We start from the raw sequence: 15,968 nt of genomic DNA, 5'->3' as shown, positions 1-15,968 counted from the left end.
TAGCCGCGTTTCATTCAAGGAGCGCAGACGTCGGCCAGTGCCTTTTTTTTTTTTTCTTCCAACACCGCCTCCAGTGTCTTCACGTGTTTCTTCTTGACAAGCAGCCAGCTTGCATATTAATAGAAGAAAGTTATTTCAAGGAAACAGATTGTGAATTTTTTTCAGTTTTCATAGTTTGACATGCTGGTGTCAAAACACACCCAAGAAAGTAGCTTTACACGCTGTATTTTAACATTATCAGTTTGAAGAGGGCGCTCCTGTCGACCTGGGCCGGAATTTTTTGGAGGCGGGGGAGTGAGCATTCAGCACACACATGAGCGTTCAGGGTTCATTTTATGCTGCGCATCCATCCAGAAGAAAGAAGGTCTAAAAGTCGTTTGAGAATTAGAGTTTGCTTATTACACAGTACCTAATGACCTTTTTTTTTTTAAATTGCACTTGAGCAAATTCTCCATACATTTAAAAAGTCTAAAACTAACACTAAAACTAATAAAAATTACATTAAAACAAAACGTAAACATTAACAAGCTTGTTCTAAAAATTATCCAACTGAATTTGAAAACACAAGTCAAAAAATGAGATAAAAACAAACTTTAATGAAACTCCAATGTTCCATGTTTTAACCCAAGTATTCAAGTAAGTCCCGCTCATCAGACGCTAACTTTGTTCGCTACGGCTAATCCGTGCCATCCATCGAAACCTCAGCGCAGCTTTGCTTACCTTTTGGCTGGCGGGACCTCTTCAGTTCCTTGACAGTGGCCTGGCATCTTTGCCCAGTCTAGCGGGCAACTCATGGGCAGAGAAACTCAATGCAGGAAGGGGTGGGGGTGGGGGGCTTCTTATGTAATTTAGCGTCAATGTTACATAACTGTGGTCCTTCAGTGTGGAATGGCACACTCACGGAGGCATTTTCAGAACAAAGCAGATGACAAAGGATGTACTGGGTTGTTTAATGACATATTTATTGGATGAACAGGCACTCAACTACGTGTATACAAATCGTTAAAAAGCCAATTTTCCATAACATATCCGCTTTAAGAACAACTTCTTCTCCACGCTTTAATTCCAAACATAATTAAGTTCCTTCCAATGGAAAAGCTCCCATCGCGTACAGTCCATTAGCGGGTTTTGTGTGCGTGTGTGCGCGCGCGCGCGTGTGTGTGTGTGTGTGTGTGTGTGTGTGTGTGTGTGTGTGTGTGTGTGTGTGTGTGTGTGTGTGTGTGTGTGTGTGTCTGTGTGTGTGTGTGTGTGTGTGTGTGTGTGTGTGTGTGTGTGTGTGTGTGTCAGCTGCCGTCTGGATGCGGCAGAGGTGCACTTGGCTCCCGAAAAAGGAGCTCCTCTCTCGGCCAATTTAATCGGCTTCCTGCCATGCGCCAGCTGTGTCCACACAACAAACACTAACTCTAGGAAGGTAAAAAAAAAAACCCAACTCCCTCCACGCTGCGACGTCCAAACTCGCACTGCATGGGACGATGATCCCAAGATACTTTGCTCTAGCTGCATGGAGGTTAGCCTCCATATTTATTTCTGTTTTTTCCCCGAAATCAGCCCCATTTGAGTGGGTGGCACTGCCTCACGCAAGTGCGCCAGCGCTCAAATGCTGCTGGGCCGATGGCGAATCCGGGGTTCGTTGCCATGACAACCCGGGACGGAGTCAGAGCTTTGTGACTGCGGAGGCAAGACTGGAGACCGACCGCCCTCGTCGGTTGGCCCTAGAGCGTTGTGAGGAGAAAACAAAAAAAGTGAACTCCTGTAAAGAGTTTGAACTCGATGAGGCAGCAGTTCATGCACTATACTGTGTGCCGCTACGCTGTGTGTATGTGGCGGCCTACGGTTTTACAATGAAGCCAGCAGACTTGTTTGGTAGAATATTGTGAAGCTGTCATCGCGAATGTTTAAAACAATTTGACTCAAAGTTAACAATTCTGAATGGTTTGATAATCTTTCAAAATGGCTCAGCGATCGCCCACTGGCATCATCCGTACCTTCCCGTCCCTTGAACCACCCCGCCGCCCCCCATAAAAAAATATAAAAAAAATTAAAAAAAACAATGATTGGCCCAGTTACTGCTTCTCCCAGGCAGTCAAATTGAAATGAATAAACTGCCAATCCTGGCAGCAATTGTTCACGTGGAAATTGGCCTTGCCGTCGTCGCACGTCACACACCGTTGTTGCGCAAAACTCCGGGAACAATTTCACCGAAGATGGGACGAGTGAGCACCCTGAGAGAACAGAGAGAGAGAGAGAGCGATGGGGGGGGGGGGGGGGGGTCTCACCTCTCTTCATGTTTCATCTTCAACAAAGTGCGTTGATGGAGCGAGAGTGGCTGAACTACGGGCAAGCCCTCATTTCCAGCTGCGTTGTCATGTTGCCTTGTACACACGCTATCGGGCCTTTTCAGACCTCCTCGCATGCACACACACACACACACACACACACACACACACACACGCAAAAGACAAGGCAGGCTCAGAAGCATTTATCCCCTTGTTCACCTCTTCCCCCGCCCCGCTGTGAAGCCTCTGGGGTCAGCTCATTTAATCGCTGTTCACTTTTTATCGACATTCTACACACACACGCACGCACGCACGCACGCCCATGCATGAGCATCAAAGGCGGGCATGTGCCAAAAGCAGCTCCCAGATAAAGAAAAGTGCTGAATGTGAGTCGGATCGCAGTATGCGGTTGTATCCTATTATGTTCTTAGAGTTTGGGTGCATTCGCTTTCCCTGCATCGGGCTCAAAACTTGCCAACTCAGCGCACAGTTTTTGTGTTTATTAGTCGAACATTGACTCTCAACATTTTCAGTTTTTTTCCATTGGGATCAGTTATATTTCGGGTCAAGTGAGTTTTCCAGTGAGCCACTCACAATGTGTCTATTAACCCCAAGTGTGATCTAACCTTCATCTACAGTATTTGTTTTGCTCTTTATGAAATGCCCAAAATGCAACCAAACGGCATCAAAGCCCGAGCTAAAGGGAAAGTAAAATTTTGATGACAAGGAACCACATGATGTTGAAATGATACATCCTGATATTGTCTGCGTGGGAGGAAGAGCCAAGTTTAGTCTGGGTTACAAGCGTCAGATGAGGCTTTGTTTGTTTGTTGGGGAGAGAAAATGTTGTCAAAAGCGAAATATTTAGTGATTATAGTTTGTGGAACACACACCCAAAAAAAGCTACAACTTTTTTTGAGCTACAACTCTGAGGTTTGGCCTATCAGTATAGAAGGAGGAGGCTTGGAATTTGTTGTTTCCCTTATGCCGGGTTTATTTTTCTGTTCCAAAAGAAACTGAGGAAACTGCAATTCAAAATAAAAAAACATTTTCTTCACAAAATCAATCAAATGAAATACTGAAAAACATCTACTACTCTCAAGTCTATCAAGACCGACATGGAAACGTTCATTTTCAACACCAGAGGCAACAACAGTCACCCACAAGACTGCTTTCAAACATTTCGGGACGATTTCTGTTGAGCGGTTATGTGCGAGACATATTAACCAAGCAATTTTTCAAGCGCACTTTTGTATTTTCCGATATCTAAGTGCGGCGTTAATGTGAATTGTTCATAATGTTAGTACCACGATGCTACGTGACTTCATGTCACTGTTGGTCATTATGCCGGCCCCTGTAGCTAGAGAGATAAGCGGTACTTGGTTTAAAAAGTTTGAGAAACACTTCTTTCAACCACGAATATAGGGAATTATCAATATTTGAGGTAAGGAGGGGGGTACCTCCATTACTTACGGTCACCTTTTGATCACAAGTGACCAACATTCGTCCGCTAGCTAGCTGGCTAGTGCGAAAATGCTAACACAGCAGTGCTCTATTATGTCAGCCAGACAGACTAAAAATATCACACAATGCATTTAATCTGCTGTTTAATTGGATTTGAAACCTGTCGAGAGCTTCCATGTGTATGCGATGCTCCACGTAGATCCGCATGAGTGCCGAATAGTTTTGAGAGGTGCAATTGGTACTTTAAATGGCCTCTGTCACAAGAGCACAGTGTTTTTTTGTGGTGGCGGTCACAGTGAGATTACCTTGTCAGCACTTCAAACTGGTGTGTGTGTGTATGTGTGTGTGTGTGTGTGTGTGTGTGTGTGTATGTGTGTGTGTGTGTGTGTGTGTGTGAGAGAGAGAGAGATGTTCCTCCTTGTATCTGCTAAAGCCCTAAAATGGGTACATGTTGGGTGCACAGCTGACATTTTTCAATCATCTTTGATTTTCCTCTGCTGGCAGGTGCTTTTTTGTGGCAGAGGCGGAACACATGCTTGTGGAGGAAGAGGTGACAGTTGTCAGACACCACCGTGTGTGGGTGTGTGGGTGTGGGTGTCTGTCTGAGTGGCACACCTTAATTTCCATGTCTGTGTATGCACCCCATTTTTATTTCACTTTGACTGGTGACTGCACTTTTCCTTTATAGATTCTTTTCACCTGTTAAGGAGTCACATCAATCATATTTCAGGATACGCTGTGAAAAATAAACACGCAAGATAACCAGCTTACTCGGTTGATGCTTCGACTCCAAATCCTCCAGAATTTCATCTTTGCCTGCACTCTTGGATCAGACTGAATGAATATTAAACAGCCGTAAGGGAGGAAAACAAGCGCACATGCTAACGTAAACGACGCGGTTGCTCTTCCTTTGCTCTGAAAGTTACTTCATTGTCTCTAGTTTACTGCAGTTTTGCATTTTTCCAAATTTCTTTCTTTACCGTGAGCATCGATCTCCTCCACTTGTTGTTTACTTAGCATGTCTCATTCCCGCCGATACGATCGATGCATCGCGTTTTTTTTTTTGTTGTTTTTTTTTGGTCGCGGCACTAAAACCCAGTCGAGCGCAGCCGTGGCGGTGCCGTGAAGTGAAAAAGCGCCTTTAGTGCTGACAGTTCTGTCGCGGTGAAAAATGGTGTCAAAAGTGCAGAGAAGGAAAACGTTTCATTTGTCTTCATTTGGTCTGTTATTAATTCCACAATCGCCGCTTTCATGGAATCACATTTTCAGATAGGCCCCGTCTTCATTAGCCCATGACGCGTGGCGCTATTCTTTATCTCTGACCGCGGCAAGCTTCATTAGCTGCCGGCTGATGCAGCACGCGGCTGGCTAATTTTAGCAGGCTTCATTTATTCCCGAGTAGCCACGTGTTGGATGCGCTGCCCACTCGTCGTGTATTCCCACATGTGGAAAAAGGAGGGGAAAAAAAAGGAGTAGGGGTAGCAATTGGCTTCATTCCACCTGCGCGCAATCGCCCGCCAGACGTTTGCCTCTTTTCTGCTCTTTGAAGCCTCTTTAATTCCTGTGATCAGGATTAGGCGCGGGGGGGGATGAAAAGTGCCGGGGACATCCAAGGAGAGAACGGGCTCCTTTGAAATATGTCAAGAATTGCCTGCGCGCTGACCCACAATGAAGCAACGGAAGGAAATTCGCATTCCTTTTTTTGTTCCCGGGGTGCGTGTGTAGGAAAGTGCTCTTTGAAGAGTTTTCTTTCACCAAAATGAATGACTGAAGATATTGTTCTTCCCTGACGTTGTCACGCTGTGTTTCATTAGAATCCGCTCAATTACTCTCACAGAAACAAATCCGAGTCCAATTTTTTATTATGGCGTCCGTGCGGTCATTGTTGCGATCCGTGCGATGGAAATATGCATATTCTCGCTATTAACTGCACGGTCAACAATGGCGATGCGGTCAGAGAGGAGGTCGCGCTCCAGTTGCTGTCCCTATTTACAAATGCAGCCAATATTTAGACTTTTTTTTTTTTTTTTGTGCGCCCAAGCTGAAACAATGATGAGCTTCATTTCCAATACAGACAAACCACTGCACAGGACAGAATCCACCCATGCCAAAAATTGAGTTCACCTCTTTTTGAAATGACATTATTTTTCCTGTCGACCTTTTCAAAATGCTTGCAAACGAGCGCCACAGTAGGCCCACTTCTGAGGGGCAGAACCTGAGTGACCACCGCTAGCTGAACTCAAAACATAAATACAAAAAAAGTCATGATGTTAAGGGATGTACTGTACTGCAAAATATTGCCCGAAAGGTGAACCGAGTAGTTTTATTTGATTGAATTTTGTGAGCAAAGGACAAATGGAGGCCAACCACACTTGACTTTCAAGTGCAGAAACAACACCATTACCGTTTAATGTTCAATCGTCCTGTATTGTTCATCACACTTTTCCTTATTACCATGCATGAGCGGTGGTTCAGTTCACGTCCCTGTAAACTGAAAATAAACATCTTCTAAATGTGCCACACCACAGAGAAAAGTGCTGGCAACAGTTCTGCTAAATTTGAGGGATTAAAAAAAAAAAATCAGCAAGTAAAAGAACGGTTACGAAATCAGGGGGGGGGGATATCAAGCCTTTGTCTCCGCTCTGAAATGTGGGCGCGTCCACTGAATGGCTGGAGCGATGCTCAACTGAAAATAGATGCTACATCATCGAGCATTTTTCTTATGGTGACACATTACTACATGTCAATGAGAAGAAATCTGTTGGTTGCAAGGGACCACGCCGCAACGGGAGGCGCTAGCTATCAGCTAGCTGGCAAGCTAACGGGCCTCCATGGCCCCTCTCGGTTGGCGTCATCTCCTCTCCAGGGAGTTGAAATCATGACACCAAGCTGTTCTGTAAATTGCGGCATCTGGGCACGATGCATTTTCCGCGTGTAGGCATGGCTAGCTAGCTAACAGCATACTATTGTTGTTAAAACCGGCCTGGTTGTAAAAATGAAGTAACTTGCAATTGCGGCAGATAACCACTGTTGCGAACGAAGGTGCTCATGTTTTTATACAGCAGGGCAGGGGCGACTCATGCCGGACGCCCGAGTGCAACACTGGCCGTCGTTTTAGACATGTCCGAAAAGCCAGGAAAACAGTTTAACACGACATAACGCGATTCAGTTCTATGTAGTTCCGAGTCTTTGTGATATTTGCATCCTGAGTAAATGATCTTCAAACATGGATAATGTATTTAGGAACAAATCTAGGAATTCACTTTACCAGGTCTTTACGCTTGAATCTGTGTTGTGGAAATGCACTAGCACAAGCAGATAACATAATAACGTCGAAGGTTACCGTACATGCCACACATTTATAATCGTGTAGGGGGGGGGTTTTGGGCTACAGTAATTTCGAAACGATGGCTCCTTACTTTCAAGGTTCCACGACGCGTTCCAGATGCACGCCACAATCAATAAGTGAAATGTCATTCGGCTCGCCACACAGCTTGAACCGACTTTGACGACAAATGATGAGGGGCTTGTGTACGAATGTCAGTTTGCGGCCGTGACAAATTATTATTCTTGTCGCTTTCCCGGGGAAGGACTTGTGTATTGTCACTCCAGCGTCTGAGGTCATTGCCAAAAGGGGAGCTCTGTGCTAAAAATCCAGCCTTCGCTCAAACTTTTCTTATCTTGAGACTTCATCAATTTTATTACCCCCGTGGTTTCCGAGCCCTTTCCCTCTCCCTCACCCGGATGTTTCCTTTTTCTTGTTTGTTTCGCTTGCTTCTGAATTTCTTGTTCCTATGTCGCTAACAAAAAGCAGACTGGCTCATTGTGTCGGCTATAATAGCCGTCACATATTTGTCGTTCCTCGGCGACAGATGCGGCATCCTTGAAATGTTGTTTCTCAAAAGTAGATTTTTTTTTTTTTTTATCTGCCACACATAAAGGTGCAAACATATTTGAAATAAATTTGTCATGTGAATACTGAGCGATAAAGAGCATTTTGGAGTTTAAAATGGGGGGGAGAGGTGAAATCAGTGAGCATCTACCAAAGTGATTCTCAAACGATACCAGTACCAAGTGGAAGAATCGCCAAAATAGGTGTTTAGTTGTGTGGGTTTTTTTTGGTTTTTTTAAATTTAACAGTAAATCCAGTTTGGGACATTTTTAAAGTACTGTTGAGCATTAAATCTTTATGGGGTTTATGTTCTATTTATTTTTATTGCAATACATTTCACTGGAGTCTTTAAGTTTTTTTTTTTTTTTTCTATATTTAAACACAGAGTTTGTGTTGAGTGCACATCATGTCATGATGAATGTTATTCATGATTACTGCCAACTTGCACAGTAGAAAAAAACATTCATGAAACTTGTGCAATTTAAAAACATGCAAGACAATCAAAGATACCAGAATGAAGTTTTTAGCCCTTCAAACTTAAAAAAAAAAAAGTACAGTATGTTTTTTCTAACTGCAAAGTACAATCCAATGTATTTGTCTTTAAGCGCACTTAAGCATGCATTCAAGGAGACGTATTTCCTTTCTCTACATTCAAGTGCAGTGTGAATGCTTAAATGGCGGCTTACGACAGTCCATCAACTTCAGCAATGAACACTCGGCTTTGTTTTTGAGGATCACTCGGCCGTACGACGTTGCTGTATTTTTCATGTGGACATTATGGTGGTACTGTACTTGTCGAGCTGCGCATCTTTTTCAGTCGTATAAAAAAAAAAGTGTGAGAACCGCAGACGTAGGCATTGATGCTAATAGGCTAACGAAATGGTTTACACATTCGCCACCGCCAACAGAAGTGAATGCAAATCATCAACAGTCGGAAAAAGTCCTATCGAGGAAATTTTCTTTTATGAAGCTGTCACATAATCGTCCCCTTCATGTGCTTCTTCCGCTTTTTTTTTTGCTTAGCGACGGCATCTCTCATCCTGCCAACTCGACATTTTTTCCCTTCATTAAAGCATTGTTCACATTTCAACCAGACGGAGATTTTTATTGCTCACTTTGGATGTGGATGAAATATTTTAAAACATTATAACATTGATGCCAGGGCGGGGGGTGGGGGGAGGCCCTGTGGAAATGTTAGCGGTCTAACGACACTGCAAAACAGATCAAATATGCTTGCGGTCGCGAACGCAGGCGAGTGTGTGCAGAGTGGTAACCGATTCCGTATTCACCTCCACCTGTACAAACAGCGCCAAGCACGGCCGCCGCGCACTCCTGGACATCAGCTGTTGCTCAGCGGCGACGGCTGTCTGGGTTTGACAACGCTCATCTTTTTTTTTTTTCTTTCTTTTTTAAATGTAATTATTCTAAGAGGACTCAAAGTGCTTCTGGCGGAATCATTTTTTAATGTAGCTGAATTTGGAACAGATCCAAGGCTTTTTTTTAAATGGACTGGACTGCCGTTTTGAGAGTCAGCCAACGAGCCGCCTCACACACTTATGCCGACGTCAGGCTACACGAATTTCCGCGCGATTTTGAGCCGACAAGACGCGTCGCAGACAAACGTCGTGTCTCCTCGCCGATCTTGACGCGCCGTAACCCGTGTGACCTCCTCAACAATTGGTCATCTGGCAACGAGGACCCTTCACGACCACACCGGCAAAAGTCTGGCCTGTCAGAATTTGTGTTCGTTTTGCCCTTTCCTGACTACGGCCTATAGTCTCTCTTTATTTATTTATTTATTTTGCATCTTCTAAGCAGAGAACAAACCCACATGTCAATGCATGTTTTTATTTCCTCCATACCCATGGCTAAAAAGCAAAGCGTGGAGAGTCTCTTCCTCTCTTTGTGCTGTTATTGTACAGCTATGTTGGCCAGGGAAAACCGCTTCTTCCTGGACAACTGCACCGTGTTGTTTGTGGTTCCATCAAATGTTACAGCTTGTGATGCAGCAAAGTGTTGTATCCCAATGAATTTGTTTCTCTATTGCAGCGAGTTTTGTTTACGAGGGTCAATCGGCAGGTGTGCGGGTGTGAGTCTAATTTGTTCGTGATTGTCCAGTTCAGCCGTGTTCAGCGAGAGCAATGTCAAGCTGAACGTGGTGAATATTAAGTGTTTTTGGTGGTGATTTCTGACCGCGAGAAAGGAAAATAAGCAAGTGCTTCAGATCAACAAATAAATGAAGCGATATATCGTGCCTTGGTGGAGGTAATAAATTAAATAATAAACTTATTAGTTTGAGGCAATCTTTTTATCCCGCTAAACTAAATGCACATAAACAGCCAGTCTACCCATTTTGGAGGCAAATCGTACACCCTTGCTGGTTTGCATCTACACACACATAAGTTCTGTCTTCATTTTTGTGTCTGGCAACATGGATGCATTTTTTTTTCTTTTCTTTTACTGCTTACAGCGATGACAAATGGCATTCAACTGAAGTAAACCATGCATGTCTCAGTGAACAGCTGTTACATGAACTACTTTTGTTTTTGCCCCGAAACAAAATTGTTCTCCAGAAAACAGGTCAGAGTTGGGATTTATTATAGTGTAACCGGGTCACAGAGTATTGGTGTTGGTGTGGCAGGTAAAATGGGGCACCCTCACAATTTTTTTTGTCTGCACATTGAATATCTCTCTCTCTCTATATAACACACACACACACACACACACACACACACACACACACACACACACACACACACAAATAAAAACCATTTGCTCAAAAAAGTAGGGTACTTAAACTCGCGCCACTTGGCTCATCCCCATTCCAGCTATACCTGTCAGTGTTTTATTTACATTTTTTAAATTCCTTATTTACACCATTCCTCATTATGTAATCCATAGAGATGGCAAGCTGGGTCTCCCTCCTCCTCTTCCTCGCCTGGCAGTCGACATCCGCCTCCCAGGAGGGTTTCCCCGAGTTCACCTCGGACACGCCTATCAACAACGTCGTGCAGGACCCGCGTACGGGCCGCGTGTATGCGGGGGCCATCAATGCCGTCTACCAACTAAGTTCGTCACTGCGGCCGGAGGCCCGGGCAGAGACGGGCCCCCGGAAGGACGCCAGGACGTGCACGCCGCCCGCCTCGGCCTGCCAGGACACCAAGCTCATGGCCAACCTCAACAAGCTGCTGCTGGTTCACCCGTCTAACGGCTCGCTCATCGTGTGCGGCAGCCGCTACCGGGGTATCTGCTCACTGCTCAACCTGTCCAACGTGGAGCAGGAGCTCTACTACAGCGACAACAAGGGAGAGAGGACTTATGTGGCCAGCATCGAGGACAACGTCAACGTGGTGGGCGTCATGTCCACCTTCATCAAGGAGCAGCACAAGTTCGACGTGTTTCTGGTGGGCAAAGGCTACGGGAGCCTCGACAGCACCAAGATCATCACTACGCGCATTCTGCAGGATTTCCGCGAATGGGTGGTGTTCGAGAGCATCATCGAGGCCTCCACCATACAGACTATGCCCTTCGGGCCCAGGTACCTGCACGACTTCAGGCACGCATTCGCCGCCGACGGCTTCGTTTACTTCGTCTTCTCCAGAACGCTGGACGGTACCGACAACAAAAACTTGACCTTTGTGTCGCGCCTGTGTGAGAACGACCACCATTTGTATTCCCACACGGAGCTGCAGCTCAAGTGCGGTCAGGATAACCGGTACAGCAAAGTGCAGGCGGCCTACGTGGCCACGCCGGGGAAGGAGCTGAGTCGGGTCATGACAGAATGGGGGACGTACGGGAAGGTCCAGCCCTGGAATAAAGTTCTCTTCATGGTGGCCAGCTCGGAAGATGACCACAGTGACTCGGCTCTGTGCATGTACACTCTCAACGCCATCAACGAGCGTCTGGTTGACATCATCACGGCCTGCTACAGCGACTTGGGGAAGATTTCGGGGTTCCCCGCCGTTGACATTCCGTACTCGTCAAAGACGGCGGAATTCTGCACCTCCAAAATTGCGGTGAGGGCCTTCTTTTTTTTACCTTGTCTTTCATATAAACTGCACTGGGTGACATCAACAGTGGGCGTTGTTTCGCGCCTTCCACTGTCGGGCGCCTTAAGAAACCTTTGTGTTCTTGTCTCTTACAGAAGGACACATTAGAACAGTACAAGTGCGGCGGAGATTTCCTGCCGACGCCTCTTGCCAGTAAGCCCCGATTCGCCTTGAAATCCAACGCGGTGCTGACCAAGCCGGGCCTTCTCACTGCGGTCGCCATCGCTGTGGAGAACGATCACACCGTTGCCTTTTTGGGCAACAACCTGGGAGAAGTCTTCAAGGTGAACTTGTCGCACTATTCCTGCTTGACTGAACATCTTTTTAAGGTAACTCCACATCTTGTTCTTTTTTTTTCCCCTCGCAGGTTCACTTGACGTCCACGTCGTACGTGTACGGCAAGGCCCCTGGTGACACTTTGGGGGAGAAGGTGAACAAGAACCTTTTCTTCGACATGGAACACAGTCACCTCTACATCACCACAGACAAAAAGGTGCCTCGACCGAGTCTCATTTGCTCAACTTGAAAGCTTAAAAGGAGCGCTTTGAACTGAAAATGGATACAACTGAGCTTGCGCTGAGCCAATTACATAACAGGACAAAACAATGGTTCGATGTGATAAAATTTCAATGACAGTTGCGGGTTTTCCTGGTTCTTTGGACATTAAAGTTTGACAACCTCAGCCATGAAGGGAAATGTGAAATACTACGTCTACGTTGACGTGCCTCAGAGTGTAACATAATTCATTTCCCATCCTATTTAGCTATGTGTGTAGCATCATTTTCTCTGCGGACACTTATTAAATTGCCTGTCTGATATTTCAAAATTGGATATGCTCCGCTTTAACGCAATTCCTGCCATACTTCTCTGAAAAGTGTACTCAGTCACCCAAGCACTTAATTCCGGTATTTCACAGTTACATGTGTATCATAGGTTAGCTTAACAATTAGCTTGGCTTTTAATTACTACTTGTCATGCCTTTGTGAGAACAATAGTCGTCAGATGTGTCGCTTATTCGTCGGCATGGAGGTGAAGATTGACTCGGGAGCGATTCCATAACGTGTTTCGCCACACTAGTAGCCAGTCGAAGCTTGTTGATAGCTAGCTGGTCGTGGCGTACGTAGCATTGAGCTTGTCTCGGCCCGCCTACGTCCTGTAGATAAGTGGCATAAGCGCATTGCGGCAACGTTAACATTCTTGTGTCCAGCTCAGCGAAGCTTTCCGGGACAGTCTCCGTGGTTCGGAGAAAAAAAAAAAGTAAAAAATTGTGATTCTCAGTTTTGCTATTCAGTGTGTTATTCAATGAGGCGCAAAATGCAAATGTGGAAATCAAAGATCGTCGTTTGTGCCGTTGAAGTTTCAGTATTCTCCCTCTGGCCATGGAAAGTGATTGATTTATTAATATTCATGAAGATTGTGTGAAATGTGTGACTTGAATGACATAGAAAGCGAGTTTCATTTTCTCTTATAAGATGGTGGGCTGTTTGTTCAAGGATGTTATATAACATCACCCCGGTATGTGCTATTGACCAGATGAGGAAAAACAAATCAAATGGCTTTTTTGATTTTGATGTTTTTCTAAATGCAAATATTATTGCTAAATCTTGGGGGGAAAGAAAACGCAGTTTTTGACCTGAACTTTTTTTGTGCTTTGGTCTTGGTGCATCGATTGATTGTTGTCTAAGAAGCTTACTATTATATGCACAACGTATCATAAAGTTTCCCTCACTACCGCATTCTTATTTACTCGTTGTTAGTCTTCAAATAGAATAGATGAAGATGCCTGTTGGTAATTTGAAGGTTTGGAGAAGGCGAGACAATGTTTGTTGATTCTTGCTACTTTATAAAGATGTCCAGCTTGTAGTCGTGTGGAACAAGAAGCGAATCTTTTTATCATATGTTGTGCGAGACCACAGCCGAAGACAATTGGGGTTACTATGGGGCAATCGTTTCAAATCAAAAGAATAAGCAGCCCATATAATGTCTCAAGGGGGAGGTAGACGTGCTGCTGTTCTGTCTTTCCTCCCATAAAATGGGCAGACAAAATCATTCATGCTGTATCAAAAAGAAAAACCAGACAGAATATTTAATGCACCTACTTTGACATTTATTGTGTGACACTCAAGGCCAAGCTGTGCATTACCTGCGGTGCTTAAAAAAATAAAAAATAAAAAATTTAAAAGAAAGAAAGAAACCATAAAGGACGCCCAGAAATTAATTTTCAAAACATCCCTGGGGGGGAAAGTGTGGGAATTGTGTGCGCCAAGGAGGAAAGAGCTGTTTGCTGTTCCTGTCTGATAATCGACTGCTCATAAATTGTTTCTAAATCCCCTGTCATATTCATGGCAGCGGTGGGGTTTTAACGCTGCTGACACCTTACCTCGGCTTGGTTATATAATATAAAGAAAAAAAAAAGAAAAAAATCAGTTCTTCGCTTTAGCTGCGCCATAAAGCCAAATTGTGCATGAAAAATACATCTGCCTCTGCTGTTGCATGGCAGAAGAATAATATTTTTTGTCTTAAGTGGACCAAGAGACAGAACACCAGTGGGATTTTTACCAGAAACGAACAGAATGTATACATATTAAAAAAAAAAACAACAAGAAAAAACTGCATCGCTGATGTTTCATGAAATGCATGTCTAAATATATATTTTTAGTGGATTTTTAAAAAATATTTCAAATTTGTCGCTCTCCAGTAAAAGACTTGGGGCTCCATTTCTTTCATTAATTACAATATTTGCAATATTTACATTTTCAATTTTTTTTTTCTTGATGTTTCTTTTCACATTTTTTTTTTTATGTTCTTTGGCTCATGGAAGGGATTCCTCTAATGTCCATGCATTTCAGTGGCTCCAAAAAACAAGGCGCCACTGGACCGCACATGCACCGGAGACATTCTAAATCACATCAGCTCGTGATTTCCATCGTTGTGGACAGCAGTGGAGGTAGCGCCGGATTGTGGATAAAACAAATGGATTTTGACTCCCTCGAGGGCGGGACAAAAGTACCCGCTCAATTATTCAAGTAGACTTCTTTGCGGCGTCCCGTGCCTCGGAATCTTCCCCGCCGTGCCGAGTCGTCTTCCCTCGGGTGACTGCTGACTGATCACGTGACGTGTGCTCATGCCACAGATCACCAAGGTGCCCGTGGAGACGTGCCTGCAGAAGAAGGACTGCCATTCCTGCGTCAATATGAGGGACCCGTATTGTGGCTGGTGTGTGCTGCAGGGCAGGTGAGAAACAAACACACACACACACACACACACACACAGAGGCAAAGTTCCAGCTCTCCGGCACTCGGGAGTGTTTTCCACAGTGTTTTACGGTGGACGTTTTTACTAACTCACATTGTTAATATCCCGTCTCTTTCTCGGTGCAGCCAGCAGAAATTAAAGCGGTTTGTCAGCTGCGTGCGGCGAGATGCACTCTATGCCGACTTCTATTCATGCGTACAATGCTGATGTTTGCCACATATTTGCCTGGATTGATTGGGGAGATCAATAGCTGTCACATCTACCTGAAGCTTCATTTAGTTAGATGTTATTGCTTGATATGACTACTCTCTGTTTTCAACTATTTTAAACCTCTGTTAGTTGGCTAGCTGGTTTGTTAGCATTAGAATAAAGTTGGCATAAAACTTTACAGCAATAGGTTTTTAGGAGGGAAAAAAGAAATCATTTGTAGTTCAGTAATCATTTTATGCAGATAAAGTAAAAATGGTGGGGGAATCAACTTGTAATTTTTCAAAAAGTTGCAATTTGTCAGCATACATTGAAAATATGAGAAAAGTTTGTACTTTCGCAGTCATAAATTCAAAATGAGCGGAAAATCAAGTCATCATTTGCACTTTTTTTTTCAATTACTGAAGAAGATGTAGATTTATGAGAATAAAGTTGAGATACTGCATGAGGGAGGAGTGGGGGGGGGGGGTCGCATTTTAGGAGGGTAGGGGATATTAGTCTAAATTCTACCAGATTAAAATTAAAATGTTTGTCATCTTAAATTGTCATTTTTCTCAAGAATAGAAATTTGCCATTTCAAAAGTCAGGGAAAGATGTGCAAGCGACCAGTCTGCAGTTAGCATTTGGTGCTAACGTAGCAGACGACCTACTTGCTCTCGGTCGGATGGATGGATGGCTACTAGATAGATAGATGCGTATTAAAACAATGCGTCTGTATTGACAGACGCAGTATCCATTGCTATTTCGAACAACATTGTGGAAAAATGTATCAACATTTCTGAAGCCTTCGAAATGGGGGGTTTAGACTTTTGTGTGTGTTGTGTT

General features: G+C 44.3%; 1 protein-coding gene across 1 annotated transcript in view; it reads left to right on the top strand.

The window, feature by feature from the left end:
- plxnb2b (plexin b2b) overlaps nt 1-15,968 on the top strand; it is a 178,955-nt gene that overhangs the window by 116,353 nt on the left and 46,634 nt on the right. The window contains exons 5-8 of the mRNA XM_086108318.1: nt 10,534-11,648; nt 11,777-11,965; nt 12,049-12,174; nt 14,815-14,915. Of these exons, the coding sequence (XP_085964444.1) occupies nt 10,536-11,648; nt 11,777-11,965; nt 12,049-12,174; nt 14,815-14,915 (1,529 nt within the window). The 5' untranslated portion in view covers nt 10,534-10,535. The remainder of the gene's footprint in view (nt 1-10,533; nt 11,649-11,776; nt 11,966-12,048; nt 12,175-14,814; nt 14,916-15,968) is intronic.

The sequence above is a fragment of the Hippocampus guttulatus genome, chromosome 4, assembly GCF_054856545.1.
Source record: "Hippocampus guttulatus isolate MCC_2025c chromosome 4, RoL_Hgut_1.0, whole genome shotgun sequence".
In the NCBI taxonomy this organism is placed as follows: domain Eukaryota; kingdom Metazoa; phylum Chordata; class Actinopteri; order Syngnathiformes; family Syngnathidae; genus Hippocampus; species Hippocampus guttulatus.
Note: the sequence above shows the minus strand (reverse complement) of the source record. Positions and strands in the feature narration are given on the sequence as shown.